This window comes from Xenopus laevis, chromosome 9_10S, assembly GCF_017654675.1.
Source record: "Xenopus laevis strain J_2021 chromosome 9_10S, Xenopus_laevis_v10.1, whole genome shotgun sequence".
NCBI classification, from domain to species: Eukaryota; Metazoa; Chordata; class Amphibia; order Anura; family Pipidae; genus Xenopus; species Xenopus laevis.
Window position 1 is genome coordinate 1,129,067 of NC_054388.1, and position 15,947 is coordinate 1,145,013.

At 37.5% G+C, this 15,947-nt stretch overlaps 2 protein-coding genes across 2 annotated transcripts; one reads left to right on the forward strand and one right to left on the reverse strand.

The window, feature by feature from the left end:
- The first annotated feature begins 611 nt into the window (after positions 1-611).
- krt12.2.S (keratin 12, gene 2 S homeolog) lies at positions 612-5,989 on the forward strand. The gene is given in 8 exon segments (NM_001093439.1): positions 612-1,036; positions 2,733-2,815; positions 3,144-3,300; positions 3,592-3,750; positions 3,856-3,981; positions 4,272-4,489; positions 4,885-4,931; positions 5,607-5,989. Coding segments are annotated over 8 exon segments (1,272 nt in total). The 5' UTR covers positions 612-655; the 3' UTR covers positions 5,708-5,989.
- Positions 5,990-8,502: 2,513 nt separating this feature from the next.
- Positions 8,503-15,451, reverse strand: krt20.S (keratin 20 S homeolog). The gene is made up of 8 exons (XM_018237948.2): positions 14,968-15,451; positions 13,731-13,813; positions 12,640-12,796; positions 11,538-11,699; positions 10,644-10,769; positions 10,246-10,466; positions 9,768-9,796; positions 8,503-8,717 (listed from the first exon to the last, which is right to left on the reverse strand). The coding sequence occupies exons 1-8, from the start codon at positions 15,394-15,396 to the stop codon at positions 8,599-8,601; spliced, it is 1,326 nt and encodes a 441-aa protein (XP_018093437.1). The 5' UTR covers positions 15,397-15,451; the 3' UTR covers positions 8,503-8,598.
- Between the last annotated feature and the right edge of the window lie 496 nt (positions 15,452-15,947).

Sequence of the window (15,947 nt, forward strand, 5' to 3'; positions counted from 1 at the left end):
AAGAAGCGACTGTGTTGTCTAGGACTATATCTACCACTGCCCCTGCACCCCCATAATGCTGGGGAAAGCAACAATTGTGCATTTGAATTATAGGACTTAAAAAACAGATGTAACTATGGGAACTTTGAGATAGCCAAAAGCTAGACTCTTCTATATAACAGTGATATTCCTGTTTCTCTGGAATTGCTAGAATTATGATATATTATAAATTAGAGCAAAAAGGCAAGGCGCTCTTCTTCTCTGCCCCGAGGTACAAAGGGAAGCAATAAATCAAAAGAAAAAAGGGGAAAACACAGACACTAGTCATGATCACAAGTGTTACAGGGAAAGACGTCTCATAAAAGGCAGCTCTCCCTCCACCCCTCCCTATTGTGCTGTACCAAAATTGCCCGAGGCGGTCAGGTATTAGGATGTATGTTACATCTGTTGTTATCATTGCATGTGGGCGCAACAAGCAAAGCAGGTATACAGACCAGACAAAAATACTTAAGAAGGAAAGATGGAATTTGCACAATGAAAAAAAAACAGCACAGACCCTCCCACTTCACCAGTATATAAAGTGACAGCGCAAGGTGCTCAGCTAGAGTCTCTTGCATCCTCAAAGTATCAAGGTTACTCTACAGCTTCTTGACATCCAACTTACTGGTCCTTCACCATGTCCTCCAGCAGCAGCTATCAGACCATAGTCAGCAGCAATAAGGCGAAAGCAACCCGTACTTCCAGTTATGGAGGTTTCAGCAGTGCCTCGTTGTCAGGCATAGGCTTTGGTGGAAGCTCTTCAACCCAAAGTTCCAGCCTAAGCCTTAACAATAGTTTCGGTGGCAGTGACCTTCTACTGTCTGGATGGGAAAAGCACACCATGCAAAACCTCAACGACCGATTGGCAGCCTACCTTAACAAGGTGCGGGCTTTGGAGACAGCCAACCACCAACTGGAAGTTCAAATCAAGGAATGGTATGAAAAGAATATGCATAGTCTCAATGAACGCAAAGACTACAGCAAATACATGGTCATCATTGAGGAACTGCGGAAAAAGGTAAGCTACTGAAAGGTAGGGGGGCAAACAGAAACATGTAATACAGGAGAAGAATTAAAAGGAACATCTGCCAGTTAACCATCCTATGTATGCACAAAATTGATCACTGATTTATATATTTTGAAAAAATATCTACAAGGCAACACTGCTAATGTTTATCTATAATTATATATTATATATTATGTGTATCGTCTGTTCTTTTATACAGCAGTACATAATGTGAGATTCGTGATGATTGTCCTTGGATTTTCAAATATCAAATCTCCCATAGAACCCAGACTGCCCTAAACGGAGGCAAAACAATAGATAGACCTCATGACCACTAACTATATAGAACATTTGTAAATGTAATAATCCAACTGGAAATAATGAATAGTGAATAATAGTTCATGAATGTATTTTGTTGTCCATGAATAGGGTAATATAATATCATGGACATCTGCCTTTTTGAAACGGATACCTCCCATCGTTCTAAAATTTCCCTTCCATAGAATTTTGTTAAAGTTCCCTAATTTAAAATTAAATGATTGTTTCACATCAGCAATTACGCATAATCAATTTGTCATATTATTTAACCAGCATTATTGCCTTCTATAGTCCATCTTTTGGTTGAGTAAAAGGGGGGAGACAACTTGCCTTTGTGTTTTTGTTATTTGCTTGATATTCATCTTGAAGACCATTTCTCTTCTAAAAAACTGCAATGTAGTTGCCACAAGGGAAAGATTATAATATACGTGTAAAAAAAACTTCATTTAGGTGTCACTATGTATTAAAAAAACAAAAACCTTGCATGCATGTCAAATGCAACTGAACATCAAACACAACTTTTTAAATATATAATCCATTATGTTTACCTTTAGTGCTCCTGATATGGAATCTTCCATTGTAGCCCAGTGTGCCCGTAGAAATAAGATTTCGTTTGGGAAGGTGTGCCGTACATCACATATTCTGCATGACAAAAGGTTGTTCTTTCGAAAAGGTTGGAGCTTTAAAAGCAGATATCCAACAAAACAGAATTATGAATAGATAAATTCTTCCTTAAAACCCAACAGGAGCTTAAAATGGAATCCCTGGCTCTATTGGCAGTGCTGCCAAATAGCTTTTGGTGTTCGCTTGGGGTTGTCCTTGGACAATAACTGGTGTACCCTGACTTAGCCTCTATAGAAAAGTGAGGGTGTGTGTAGGATATTCAGAAGTTTATGAACATAACCTAAACTAGCTGAACAACCTTCCTTTGTAGAGTTTTCCGTTGAAACATAATACATAAGTCAGTGTTCCAGGAAAAACACAACTCATTGATGATGTGGGTAGGCACTTTAAAGTAGATGGAAAGTAGCAAATGTCTAGTTCATTCTTTTATTCACCGGCAATGAACACATACACTGGTACTCAACAAAACAACGGAAGCTTTGCAATAACCTATTGTTATTCTCTATAAAGATCCTGTTTCCATGTTGAGTCTTTATGAGCCTCCTATAGTAACACTTTCAATCACCGAACTTCTTCAAACAAAATAGGTAAGATACAATCATATAGGAAAGGATAGATAGGATTGAAGGATATTTCTTCAGATTTGATTTTCATAATTTGCATCAATAGAAAAAGACTGAAAATATTTTTGGATTTTTTTTGGCATTTTTGTAATTGTAAGTGTTTATTCTTAAACTCAATTTACATTTTTTCTTATTTTTTTCAGATTAATATTGGCACCCCAGACAATGCCAGAATCTTGCTGCAGATTGACAATGCCAAACTGGCAGCTGATGACTTCAGAATGAAGTGAGTATACCATATCTTTTAGGAATAAGTAACCCCCTTTATTTTGTTTTTTCCCCTTTCTTTTGATCTAAAATGATCTGTTATTAATGATGCTTCGATTTATTTAAATCCCCCTAGTCTATTGCCAAAAGGCTGTAGCGTGTTTTTCTATTTTTTAAGGACATTACCAGAATTGATCATAAACTATTAATGTCATTAACAGTAGATTTAGTTATTATTAAATAGGCTTAAGCTTTGCTTTCTTGACTTTAAATGCACATAAATCAGTGATTGGTGGATGCTGAGATATGAGAAAATCTCACGGCAACTGATTTCAATTCAATGGCAGGTATGAGAATGAGTTGGCCCTGCGCCAGAGTGTAGAGTCCGATGTCAATGGCCTACGCCGGGTCCTAGATGAACTCTCCCTGGCAAGGTCCGATCTTGAGTTGCAGTTGGAGGGTCTGAATGAAGAGTTGGCTTTCCTCAAGAAGAATCACCAGGAGGTAAAAAAAAAATCTCAATATTTCCCATTCTGAAATCTTCATAAAAAACATAATGGAAACCATTAGTTGGTCAGGAGTGTAATTAAGCAAGGTTGCCTCAACACTGTGCTCAATGGAGTTTTGAAGCAATATCCATTTACCCCTTAATTATACATGTAAAATATATTTACAGAACATTAGAAAGAAGCTTTCTAAATTTAAATACTATGTTTATGCTACACATGTCCTGAAATCATAACTTTTCACCTTATACTTACCATATTCATTTTTCCTTCCTTTTTTCTACCGCAGGAAATGAACTCAATTAAAGGGGGCTCTGGCCAAGTTACTGTTGAGATGGATGCAGCTCCGGCTGTTGACCTGACTGTACTTCTGAATAATATGAGAGCCGATTATGAAGTTTTAGCAGAGAAGAACCGTAAGGAGGCTGAAGAGTGGTTCATTAAGAAGGTAGGGTGGTCCTCATAGAAGCTTTGCATTGAGGAATTTCTTCCATGGATCTTCATTTAATTTGCTGAGATTCTTGATTTTTACCATCTCCCTTATGTATTACAGAGTATGGCACTGAAACAGGAGATTCTTATTGAGGCGCAAGAAGTCCAGTCGAGCCACAGTGAAGTTTCAGAACTGAAGCGCTCTCTGCAGACATTGGAAATAGAATTGCAATCTTTGTTGTCTATGGTATGTGAAAGGGCTGCCATTATCATTTCTTTTAGTATAATATGAGATTATTCAATTTTGCAGAAGCTTTACATGAACAAAAAAAAACCCTTTCATCTCAAGAATGAATAGCAACATCATAATAAGATATACACCATCTATTATTAAATTGTTTGGCTATTTAATATGTGCCAGTAATAGACTATTTAAGACTTCTATGTCTTGATTAGTTATCTGTTTTTAAAAGTAACTAAACGTGTAGTGGTCTTTAGAGAAGACCTTTAATGTCTTGCTTATCTTATATCTTCTAGAAAAGCTCTCTTGAAGGAACCCTGTCCGAAACCGAAAGCCGTTACTGCGTAAGCTTAAGCCAAATCCAGATGCGCATCGGCAGCCTTGAAGAACAGCTTCAACAGATCAGAATGGATATGTCAAGGCAGAATGAAGATTATCTGCGGCTCCTTGATGTCAAGACCAGACTGGAGAGAGAAATTGAGACCTACAGGATTTTACTTGAGGGAGAGCTTAAGTAAGGATGGAGATAGTTTGAATGTAGTGTAATAAATAACATGCACACTATGCATATAAAATAAAATTATAGACTATAATAAATGTTATAAAAACATTAATATTTTCCAAATTAAACTTTTACTAATGGATAGTATTTTGTAGATTGTCTGCTTGGAACCCTGGAGTTAACATTGTGGTTTGGGGCTCTGGAGTTAAGGTCATAACAAGGATTAGACCATAATTTTTTGTTTTCTGCAAACATTTTAAATGGCAGCAGGGGCTTTTATAACAATAGGATCCAAGATTGTAATCATGTATTGCAAGTGAAAAATTAAAACATTCTCAATTGAAATGCTACTACTGTTGTGATCCAATTGGGATTTCTTATACACTTTTTTTCCTTTCCGTTTACAGTGTAGTGAAAGTGGAGAAAGTGGAGCAGGTGGTGGAGGTTAAAAGAGGTAAGTACTGAATAAATACATTTTACATCATACAGAAAGAACAGATGACAGGGGAAATAACTCGTATAGTGGACATGGTTATGGTGGAAGGAATGATAAAAGTAGGTTATAGAAAGGCAAGCTTTTCCTCGACAAGGAGTTTAGGAATAAAAGGATTACAGTGATTGGACTGAATACGTAATGAAGAAAATTTGGCACAGTGGACACATTTCTTACTCAAATGAAATCTCCTTAGAATGTAAAGAAGTCTACATCTGCTACAAATGCTACAAATACCTACTACTAATACAAAACCCCAGACACGTGATATTTTTATTGCCAAAGTTCTCTTTTATGGAGAACCAAGACATTCACAACTCCCTTCACAATAAACTATGCTTCTCCCTCCCCTGTTTTTTAAAGCCTATAATCCTATGCAGCACTTGTTTGCTACTCATTCATGTAATATTGCAAATTGAAGGCAAATAGTGGTCTATTTATTCCACCAACTCCTAAAATATTCAAAATAATGTCAAACCTTTCCAAACTGCTTAGCTCAAATAACTACAACGAGAGGAGATAGGACTAATAGAGTACAGTACCACCCTTGTCTTTCCTATACGGAAAATACTGTACATTTTGGCACTTTTTTGTATTTTGTCAAAGCTAAACTGTTTAAAACATTGTTTTTTTTAGATCCAACCAAAACAAGAAAAGTCAAGACAATTGTTGAAGAAGTCGTTGATGGGAAAGTCGTTTCTTCCAGCGTTCAAGAAGTAGAAGAGAAACTCAATTAAATATAACTGGTAGAACATGAGGGAAGGCAATGTAAAAAATGATGTAACACACCATGTAATAAAGGCTCTAAACCATTCCAGCAGCAGAACTTGAATACACAGTAATCTACCTGCATTACTGGATTAAATGAAGTTTTCATATCTGTTGGAATTGCAAGTATGTTCAAGACTAAACCAAAAAGAATCAATATAAGGTGGATTGGGTATAAAAAGAATAAGGTGTAAAACATGTTTCCCTGTGTTTTTAAAAAAATCATTAAAGCATTTTACGAGTCAGATCTATGTGTGCGTATGAGTGTTTTTTTTTTTTAAATAAACTTTAACTATATTGAAGGAGGAACATGTTTACTCTGTTTTAGTCACTTGCGGCAATCTGTAACTAGAGTTTGAATTCTCTCATAATCTTTGTATAAGATTCGTTCAGATGTTCCTGTTTCCATCAGTGATCCAAAGTAAAGCCAAAGGATAATTGGTTCCAGATAGAACTAACCCTAGGATATGAAGTGAAGCCATAGGGCATCATTTGAAACCCCAAAAAACATAACTAAGATAAAATATGGATTATGGTATGATGATGAATCTGCATCTCCATTGATGAAACGGAGAAGTAAAAATCTTGTTCCTCATCGGCACATGTAATATTGGATGGGGTTAGGGTTAGAGAAAAACATTCTAACCATAAAATTGGCTGGTATTAATCAGAAAATGCACCTTCAAGTATAAGAGACTAAGCTTTGTCAGAGCTTTCAGTTAAATCAGCATAGTTGGTTCTTCATGGAGAAGACATTGAGGTGGGGGAATGCACTGATGTTGTGATGCCACATTCTATTAACACGAAACACAGAAAGAAATCGCCAGCGCTGGATCTAACTAATGCTGTGGCGTTGACCACTACATGAGTTAGCTATAAACACCATTGTGCCAGTAGTGCTCAGTCTAACCCACATTCTGGAGTTGACCAGCTGCTATGAACGATAAAAAGCCAAAAATGTGGTGTTAGTACCGCCAAAATATGTAAGCTCACGTGCCACATCAAGGCCCCTCATTGAACGGGAGACAAACATACATCTGTGAATAGTTACTTTCCTACACTATTAGTTGTAGTGCATTTAAAATCAAGTCCCCCAGTAGACAATGTGACTTAGTAATAAGACCATGGTTTTTTAGTAAAAAAGCAATGAGATTTTTAGCCCCAGCCAATTAACGTACATCTATAAATAATTCCCCATTCTATTAAAGTTTAGCATAGGTATTGGCATATACATATATATATATAGAGGGATTGGATTTGATGGACTATTTCCAACCCAACTTACCTACAGTGTGTAACTATGGTGTTACAATGTCCGTGTGTATGACAATCAGGTTGCTCAGTAGTCAGAATACATGGTTAATATTTTAGCATTTAACATCTTTATATGACAAAAATGATTCTAGAATCAAATAAAGCTGTATAAATAAGAACATTACTTCGTTTTGTATATCCTTCCCAAACACAATATATTTTGGTGGTACAGGCTGAAAGGTAATTTTCATAGGTACTCCCTATCAGAATTCTATTACACTTATTCAAATAGGAATATACTGGGCATCTGAGGACAGATCCTGTGAAGGAGATCGGGATTTGAATCTATATTTGTATACAGGCTCGAAATGAAAATCCATCGACGTACTGGAACCTGCAACAAAACTGAAGAGGTGCTCAGGGACTACTTAATGTTTTAGTAGAAAGTAATTAGATCATACAAGGTACTTATAATAGGAGTGTCAGTGATGTGTTCTTCTGGCAGCACAAAGTGCAAATAAATGCTCTAAACTCATTCATAAAAGGACTTTGAGATACGTCAGACTAGGCATGACTGATGTAGTTGTGCAGCTTGAATATAACTGAAGAGCAATATGCCATGGCCATGTCTCAAAAATTCCTAATGAATCAGATGGTAATGAAAGTAGAACTGGCAATCCTGGGTGCCCATTCTTACTCTGTAATTTTGGACACTGCATTGTCAGGAAAATACAAAAAGTGTGGGTCTTAGCTAGTGATCCACCAATTCCATAATCTTAAAATGGGGCTGAATACCAAACCGAAAGCGAATAGATTACAACTGAGATGAAGTAAAAATGATGCATGACCCGAACATTGTTGTGGTCAGTCGTTCCAAACTTTGGCAAAAGTAATTATGAGGCTTCCAACAAATGGAATCCAAATCAGTGGCGTAACTAGATATTAATGGGCCCCACAGCAAATTCTTTTTCAGGCCCCCAAAATGTCTAGAGGTTGACGTGTTTTACCATTATTTATTTAACTTCTGAACTTCTATGAACTAGGCCCTCATGGGGCCCCTATACCTCCTGGGCCCCCCTGCTTCATCTGTAGTTACGCCCCTGATCCAAATTCTGCCGAGGTTCAACCAAAGCTTGAAGTGAATCCTGCATTAGGTGCATCCCAAGTTGTAACCCTTTGCCCCTAACAGACCTCTTTGAGCCCAGATCCATCAGTGAAGATGGCCTTTGATACCTAGTATACATTGATCTCTTACTAAGGACTCAATTCTCACCTGCAGGAGATGTGCTCATAAAACACTGAGATACTCTAAACCCTCTGCTAGAAGGACCACCAAAAAGAAAGATGGTGCGTTGGACCTAAGTCACTAATTGCCCCACATCCATTGCACAAAGACAGAAAATAAAAAACATTCAAGCCCTGCACTTTTTTGCTTTGTAGGTTAGTAACAAATCGGGGAAACCCCACCTTTTTCTTATATGATCACCAATTAACAAATAATTAGAGACAATTGTTTCTTCCATATCGATATTTTATTTTTTTCAACACACCCTTCTGGTTACTTGTGAGTTTCTGAAAAACAGAATTCAGTTTGGTGAGTTGGTTATCAGTGTAACTGTTTCACATTAGGTAACTGCTCTTCAGTTTCTTTAACCTGCGAAGAAATAACTTTCCCATCAACCACTTCTTCTACAATCGTCTTAATCTTACGACTTCTGCTCATTTCTGAAATAAAGAAACAAGAGGAAGAATGAGCAGGTCTTTACACGACATGACATAATGCAGGATCACTTTGGAACTCAATTACTATACGTTATGTTATGAAATATTCATAGTCGGTGTTATCTCGTGTAACCGCAAGTTACCTGGTGCTTCTTCTTTAGGAACAACACAGTTCTGATGTGAATATCTTATACCTTGTTGATTATGTGTCTGTGAATACTCTACATGGTCACAATTATACTTGTGACTGATGCTTTATTAACAGACGTCAAGCTAAGACATGTCCAAGTTCAATCTTTTCTTCAAGAAAGTCAAGCCTTAAGTCTAGATTGTCCTTTAGGAGAGCAAAGAAACTGCCATCTGGAGAGGTCTTTCCTTTTCATCATTTTTATTGGGTTTTACAAAGCATAAAAGATTTACAATTTACAATAAGATGACATATATGCCTAGGTCATACAACTTACACTTTGAAAGTATATCATAATTATATAAAGATGAGCAAGATAATTATAATATCTAAAGTTAATGAGCCAGTAAACCCATAAAGTCTTATTAAATAACCCGATCAACAAAAAACCAAACCTCGCATGGTGGAATAACAAAATTAAAATATTTTATAATGACACAGAGCCACTAAAACTGCTCAATAAATAAAGATACTTTAATTTGTAACAGCTCCAAAATGTTTGATTTGTGTCTAGAATCAATTTGATCAAAATAAAGAGACCTGTTTTCAGATTAAGATGAGGTTCTGAAGAGGTCTTCATATAGTTTCATTCTGAAGGGGAAGCAATTCTTATTTTCTCACTTACTAAATGCATCCAACCCTCTCTTGAAGCTCTCCAATGTATCTGCCAGTAGACAACTGCCACATGGAGAGACTTCAACAGATTTTGCTGTTTTAGAACCTAAAGATAAATCTCCTTTCTTCTAATCTCAGAGGTTGCCCTCAAGTCCTCTGAACCCAACCGCCGAGGAATAAGGCACCAGAGTTAATGTTCCTCAGAGACCAAAACAGAACTACATATTCTTACTTATTGCATAGTTGCTTACCTCTTAATTTCTCTTCTTCAGTTATTTTGCTGAAAAGTAAAATATGATACTAAATTAAAACTGAATAATAGATAATCACAACAAAACCATCTAAAATGTTGCACTAAAATTCATAAGTGGTAATTTACAACATACGAAATGGGCAATCCCTGAGTGGATCACAGCCGCAAATCAAATGTGAATAACGTAGTAACATAGTAAGTTTGGTTGAAAAAAAAGACATGTCCATCAAGTTCAACCTTTTAACTCTTTTTTTGACCTGCCTAACTGGCAGTTAGCACTAAGGGGTATGTGGTTGAACCCTCTAGCATTCGTAAACTTGCATCAGGGCAGTTTTAAATGAATTGTATTTTATTTTGTAGTTTATTTGACAACATAAGTAGAACTGAAAGATGACATACTATGGGGACAATTTAGCTACCCCTCCCTGCCTAAACTGGGACAGCTGGGGGACATACAAATTGTTAAAGCCACTCACTTTATATCATCTCCCTCCAGAAGTCGCCGATAAGTTTCAATCTCGCGTTCAAGACGGATCTTGATGTTCAGAAGAATTTCGTACTCTTGAGACTGTCGACTCATGTCACTTCGAATCTGTATCAGCTGCTCCTCAATATTTTTAATTGCATTTTGTATTTGGAGCAGCTGTGAGGCATACTGGGCATTGATATTGTCTAGAGTGGCACTCAGGGCATCTTTCTAGAAGACAAACATTTATGAAGAGCTCCGTTGGCTACAGGTCAAAGCATACTATATATTTTCCCATACATCTTTGAAGACTTTCTATGGTCAAATGTGGAGTTTAAGCTAAAGAAGAAGGGAGAACTTTATGTTTGGAAAGAAAAAGTGAACTAATAATTCTCGTGAATCATTTACCTTACTCAACTCAGACTGAAGCTCTATATCCAGGCTTTGGATGTGACGTTTAATTTCGTTAACAGAGGACCTGTGCTTTTCCAATTCAGCAACATTGCCACCAATCTGTACATTTACTTCTTCTATCTGCAGAATGAAGGATGAAATACACATTAAATACACACCGTATTGATAACAGGGCATTAATATTGATAGGTAAGCCTTTTTCTCCCTGAGTATTTGTCTAATTACAATTTTATTTTACCCTGCGTTCTATTAAATACCTGAAATTTTGTTTTTACCAGCGTAGTTGTTGGCTCACAGCCAACCTTAAGGCTCTTTTTATTGAGGATATGGCCAGCCAAAAGTGTTATAACTGCAATGTTTGATACCCTAATAAAATGGTGAAATAGCACAATTTAGCTTGGAAATATACATATATATTGGCTTTAGAAATAGCTTTACCACAATCAGGCTATTATTTACTTGTTTGTCTCTTTGCTCTTTAATAGCTTACCATGTTTCTATTAAAACCCTATGATATCAGGTATTTTCTGGTGTCCCTGGACACCATTTTTTGTTTCCCAATAACTCAACTCGAATTTCCTCCTATAATTTTCCTGTGATTTCTTTGCACATTTATAGTCTATTCCTGAATTCTTTGATAATGAACACACTGCCTTGGTTTTTGTTTACACCTTTACACTATGAGATGTATTTTTTATCCCTTTTCCTTCTTCCATTATTTCATTTACAGCTAATTGTATCTCGGCTATGGCCTTTGGATTTCTAACTTGCCCTTTGCACCTCAAGAACAACTGTAAATGCAGATAACCATCAGGTGCAGAAGGAAATGGGAACTGTTAGAAAAAATCCATGAAACTCTAGTGTATGATGTAGAATGTAATAACACACCTGAGTCTCAAACTGTTGCTTGGCATCTTGTTTGATCTTTCCTACTACTTCTTCACATTGTGTCCTCATATCAGCCAGTACTTTTGCCAGATCCACAGAGGGAGCTGCATCCATCTCTACAGTGACTTTGCCTGTTATTTGGTTGCGGAGCACCCCGGCTTCCTGGGAAGAACAAGAGAAAAGAGTGTTTTGAAGTGCCATTGTCCTGTTTACTGAGAAGTGGTTGTAGCTTGAATTTTAAGATTACAGAGACCCTGGCCTCATTTACTACCGGCAGATACAAAAATCGCACATCTCTATAAAAGTAACAATTTAGGCCTTCAAATTTGTGCGCAGGAGGTCACCATCTTGGATTTTGTTAAGAGCGTCAGGGATACTGCACATGCTCAGTGTGGCTTGGGAGCTGTTGAGAAGCTCAGGTTAGGGGTCTTTGCAAATCATCAAGGAAATGAGGTTCATCTGTCATGAAAGCTGATGCTACAAGGGCTGTGGGTATCTTGGGCTGGTACAGAACCCCAAATGTATTGAACAGCATTTCTAACTTACTTTTTTGATAAAGGTTTGGTCTCCTTCGAGCATTCTGTTTTGAATCATTAAGAAAATAACCAAGTATTACACAGTTATAAAGGTGTGGGAACTTTGAATCCAATATCATATCATGGATAAAATATGGACCTTGAAATAGCTCAAGGCAATAAAACCATAAAACCAAATAAAGGGATGGAGGAAGTAAATCATAAAGAAAGACTTGGTATACTTAAGAGTACAATGAATTCTCAATGGGTTTTTTTTTCCAGGTAAGATAGGGTCATCCTTTCGGACCGTGAGTAAGCCCCTTTATCAGGAATAAACACAGTCGTATAATTTTATGATAAGACCGTGAATTTGTTGAATGAAGAGGTAATAGCTAACTAAATAGATAGTCCAGTGAAGTGAATGGTGTTCCAGTGAGCATTCTACCAGGCCATAATGTTCAACAAAAGCCTGTTTCGTCTGCACATTTAATTGGCAGGTTATCTATTAAACACAAGAAAGTGTAGGGTTTGTGGGTTTAAGAGCAAATGAAGTTTTACTTTGGGATGTCAGATCCAGTGTTACTCACCTCCTCGTGGCTCTTCTTGAGGTAAGCTAGGTTCTCCTGTAGGAATTCATACTGGTGTTCCAGGTCAATCCTTTCAATATTGAGGTCATCTATCAGTTTACGCAGCCCAACAATGTCTTTTTCCACACCAATTCTGAGGGACTGCTCACTCTCAAACCTACAAAAAGGCAAAGGAATATAATCATAGAATTGGAAGTATTAATGAGGAGAGACCAACACTGGCGAAACATAACTGTGGACAGGCAAAAAGTTAGGGCAGACAGCAAGAATCAAAGTGAAGAAGAGACAGGTCAATGACCAGAAGAGTCAGTAAAGGACAATCATCATGCTTGAGCAAGGTCTGATGACCATAAGACAGAAATGAAGTACAAATAGGGTGCCAAAGACAAGGAAATGACAAAAACTTTGATCAAGACTTGCGCTACGACACACACTCCAATGATGGATCAGCAGTGAGCAAAAATTCTGGTCCCTTGGCACGCCTAACAAATATGTTGTTTTTTATGTAATGCAGAATACCCCAAAAAATGTTGAAACAACATTTTGTCTTTCAAATGGATTGTCCACCTTTATGGCAATTTAGTCATGCACATTTTCTACCTACAGCTAAGATCAGCTGAACTTGTTAATAATAAAAAAGCTGTTTTCAACTGTATTTCACATTTGTCTCTAGCTATAAGTCTATATTAACTACTGTATATTTACACTCTCTGGTGAACACATTGACTTCAATTCCTTTGCCCTTGTCTGATCCCTGCTAGTCACTGATCACTGCTGGTGATGCTTATCTCAAATCAGTGCTGAGGTGAATGGAAAATACGTGTTCTCCAACCAATATGGTCAACAAAGTCCAACTAATCAAAACCCAATATGCCCAAGAGATGGAGATGGATACGTTAACCTTTGCCTCAGCAAAGGAGGTCAAAGGACTTCTTCAGAAGGATGAGCACCAAGATCTAAAGATGTTTTACTTTTGAGGTACAGCTTGGTATCTTTCTCTTAGTGAAATATTTTACATAGGTTAGCGACCCTTATCTGAGCCCTTGATCTAATTGCAAAGCAGATATCATGGCAAAGGTGATAATGCCTACTTGAGTCTGAAGTCCGCTGCAGCCAGCTTAGCATTGTCTATATTCAGCAGGATTTCAGCATTGACCATGGTTCTGTTCAAAATCTGAAAAGGTAAGATACTTTAGCCATTATCACCAGGAGAGATCAAAGTTGTGAAAATCCTCCATAAAATGTTTTGACAAATTCAACAGTTACCCTATACATATGCTGCTTAGCACTAAGGGGTGTAATTTTGATCATCTAAGTTCTCTTGCATGAGGGACATTTGTAAATGACCCCCTCAGGTCTTCAATATTCAGCATTAGCCCAGAGAAACCACCCAAGACATGTCTTTGGGAACTGCTGGTCAGAAATGCCAATTAGATTTGTAGTATGAAATTGATATCTAGTAGGGTTTTAAGCTTAAGTGTTTCATATTTTAATAAAACTCATAACAATTAGACAGAATATTTGGTTTTATATGTTTTAAGAGTTATACCTCGTATACCTGCAAACACTTCAAAAGATAATGACAGCAAAGGGAATTTAATTATCAATAGTAATTGATGCAATCAATGAATTTATCTCGAGTCTGCTGATCTATTACTATTTGAAACCATAAAGAGTTGTATTTGGCTTGACAACTGTTGCCTTGTTTCTTGTTGTTTTAGCGTCTTCTCCGTGCAACACCTCGTTGTTGGTCATTTATCAATTTATTACTTCTCCTAGGTTTACAAAGGGTGTTCTTGTCCTTATTTTTAGATATTGTTTTAGTGTTCATTCTTCTGCAGTTGTGTCATATAGCAAAGTTCAGTTGTGGCAATGGCAAATGGCATTATCTCTTCCTACAGCTAGAGATGACGCAACCTTCAGATATTCAGTTTCACTAAATATTTGTTTCTGATAACTGCAGTTTTCATGGGGTGTGTGATACTGGTGACATGCTGTCAGCATTGGGGCCCTATCATTACCGCCTGCCCTAAGGCTGTGGTCTTCACTGAGCACCAAATTTTCCATCCAGCGCACAGTGCAGAGTACAGTGACCAGCGATGATTAGGAAATGAGCACAAAGGGACACACTCTGGAGTGCAGAGACCCATGGTCACCCCATCAATACAGCACTACTTGTACTCAACAGTGCTGTAATCATGAAAGGTGGATGGGGAGAGGCACACATGTATTTTAATTTTGTTGAAAACAATAAATGAAATACAAAAAGACCAATACTCTACCAAAAACTTAGTCGTTTCTAACAATTTCGAGCTTCAAATGTCTCACCTCAGTTTTTAGATCCTCAATGGTCTTGTAGTAGTCTTGATAATCCTTCTGCCCCACACCAGAATTCTTGCCGTACCAATCCTTGATCTGTAGTTCTATCTGAGAATTGGCCTTCTCCAAGGAGCGTACTTTGTCCAGGTAGGTGGCCAAACGATCATTCAAGTTCTGCATGGTGTGTTTCTCATTGCCATTGAGCAAGATATCACTGTTGGTATTGATCAACAAGCTGCTGCTACCACCACCATAGCCACCACTGTAACCTCCACCATAGCCACCACCATAGGTTGAGCTTTTTGAAATTTTAGTACCATAGCCTCCAGCTCCGGCATAGACGCTTCCAGTATGCCTTGGTGAGTGGAGTCTGCTGTAGTTTCCACCTGCCGATGAGGTTCCTCTCTCTACGGAAATTGTCCTGTACATGTTCGCCATGGTGGACTGTATCTTAGTAGCAAATTCGAACACTTGTGAGGCTAAGCAAACCTGGGCACAATTGGGATCTGTGGAGCTATATTTATATACACACACACACAGTCAAGATTAGCAGCTCCTCCCAGTCCATTAAGACATGGCTCTACCCGTATCAGAACCTGATAAAGCTGAAAGGTAAAGATTGCTGAAAAAACACCTTTGTATGGTTTGCTCACTCACTTTGGATTAAGGTCCTGTAGTAAAATGTCTGTTTTAGTGTATCATATAAGTTAGTGTTTGTTCATGTCTATTCTAAACTCATTTTTACCTTTTAAGCTTCTCAGCGCTACCTACTTTTTATAAGCTTGATTTTTCATATCCAATTAATAGGCATGAAGGATTTTGTGTTTAGGAACAAGTGAGGACATTACACAAATGCTGAGTGATTCGCTGGTGTGTAGGGAAGTGATTTTGTTGTGTGTGGAGAGAAAATAAACTGCCTTTTAACTTGCATTGATAGCCATGGAAACCAATGACAAAAGGGGTATCCAATGTTAAGGTACATGAAATTA

Coding starts and splice junctions, on each gene's coding strand:
- krt20.S (XM_018237948.2), bottom strand. CDS start 15,396: ATGGCGAACATGTACAGGACAATTTCCGTAGAGAGAGGAACCTCATCG. Junction 10,770..11,537: donor AGCAACAGTTTGAGACTCAG/GTGTGTTATTAC, acceptor TTCATTCTGCAG/ATAGAAGAAGTAAATGTACA. Junction 10,467..10,643: donor TTCAGTCTGAGTTGAGTAAG/GTAAATGATTCA, acceptor TTTGTCTTCTAG/AAAGATGCCCTGAGTGCCAC.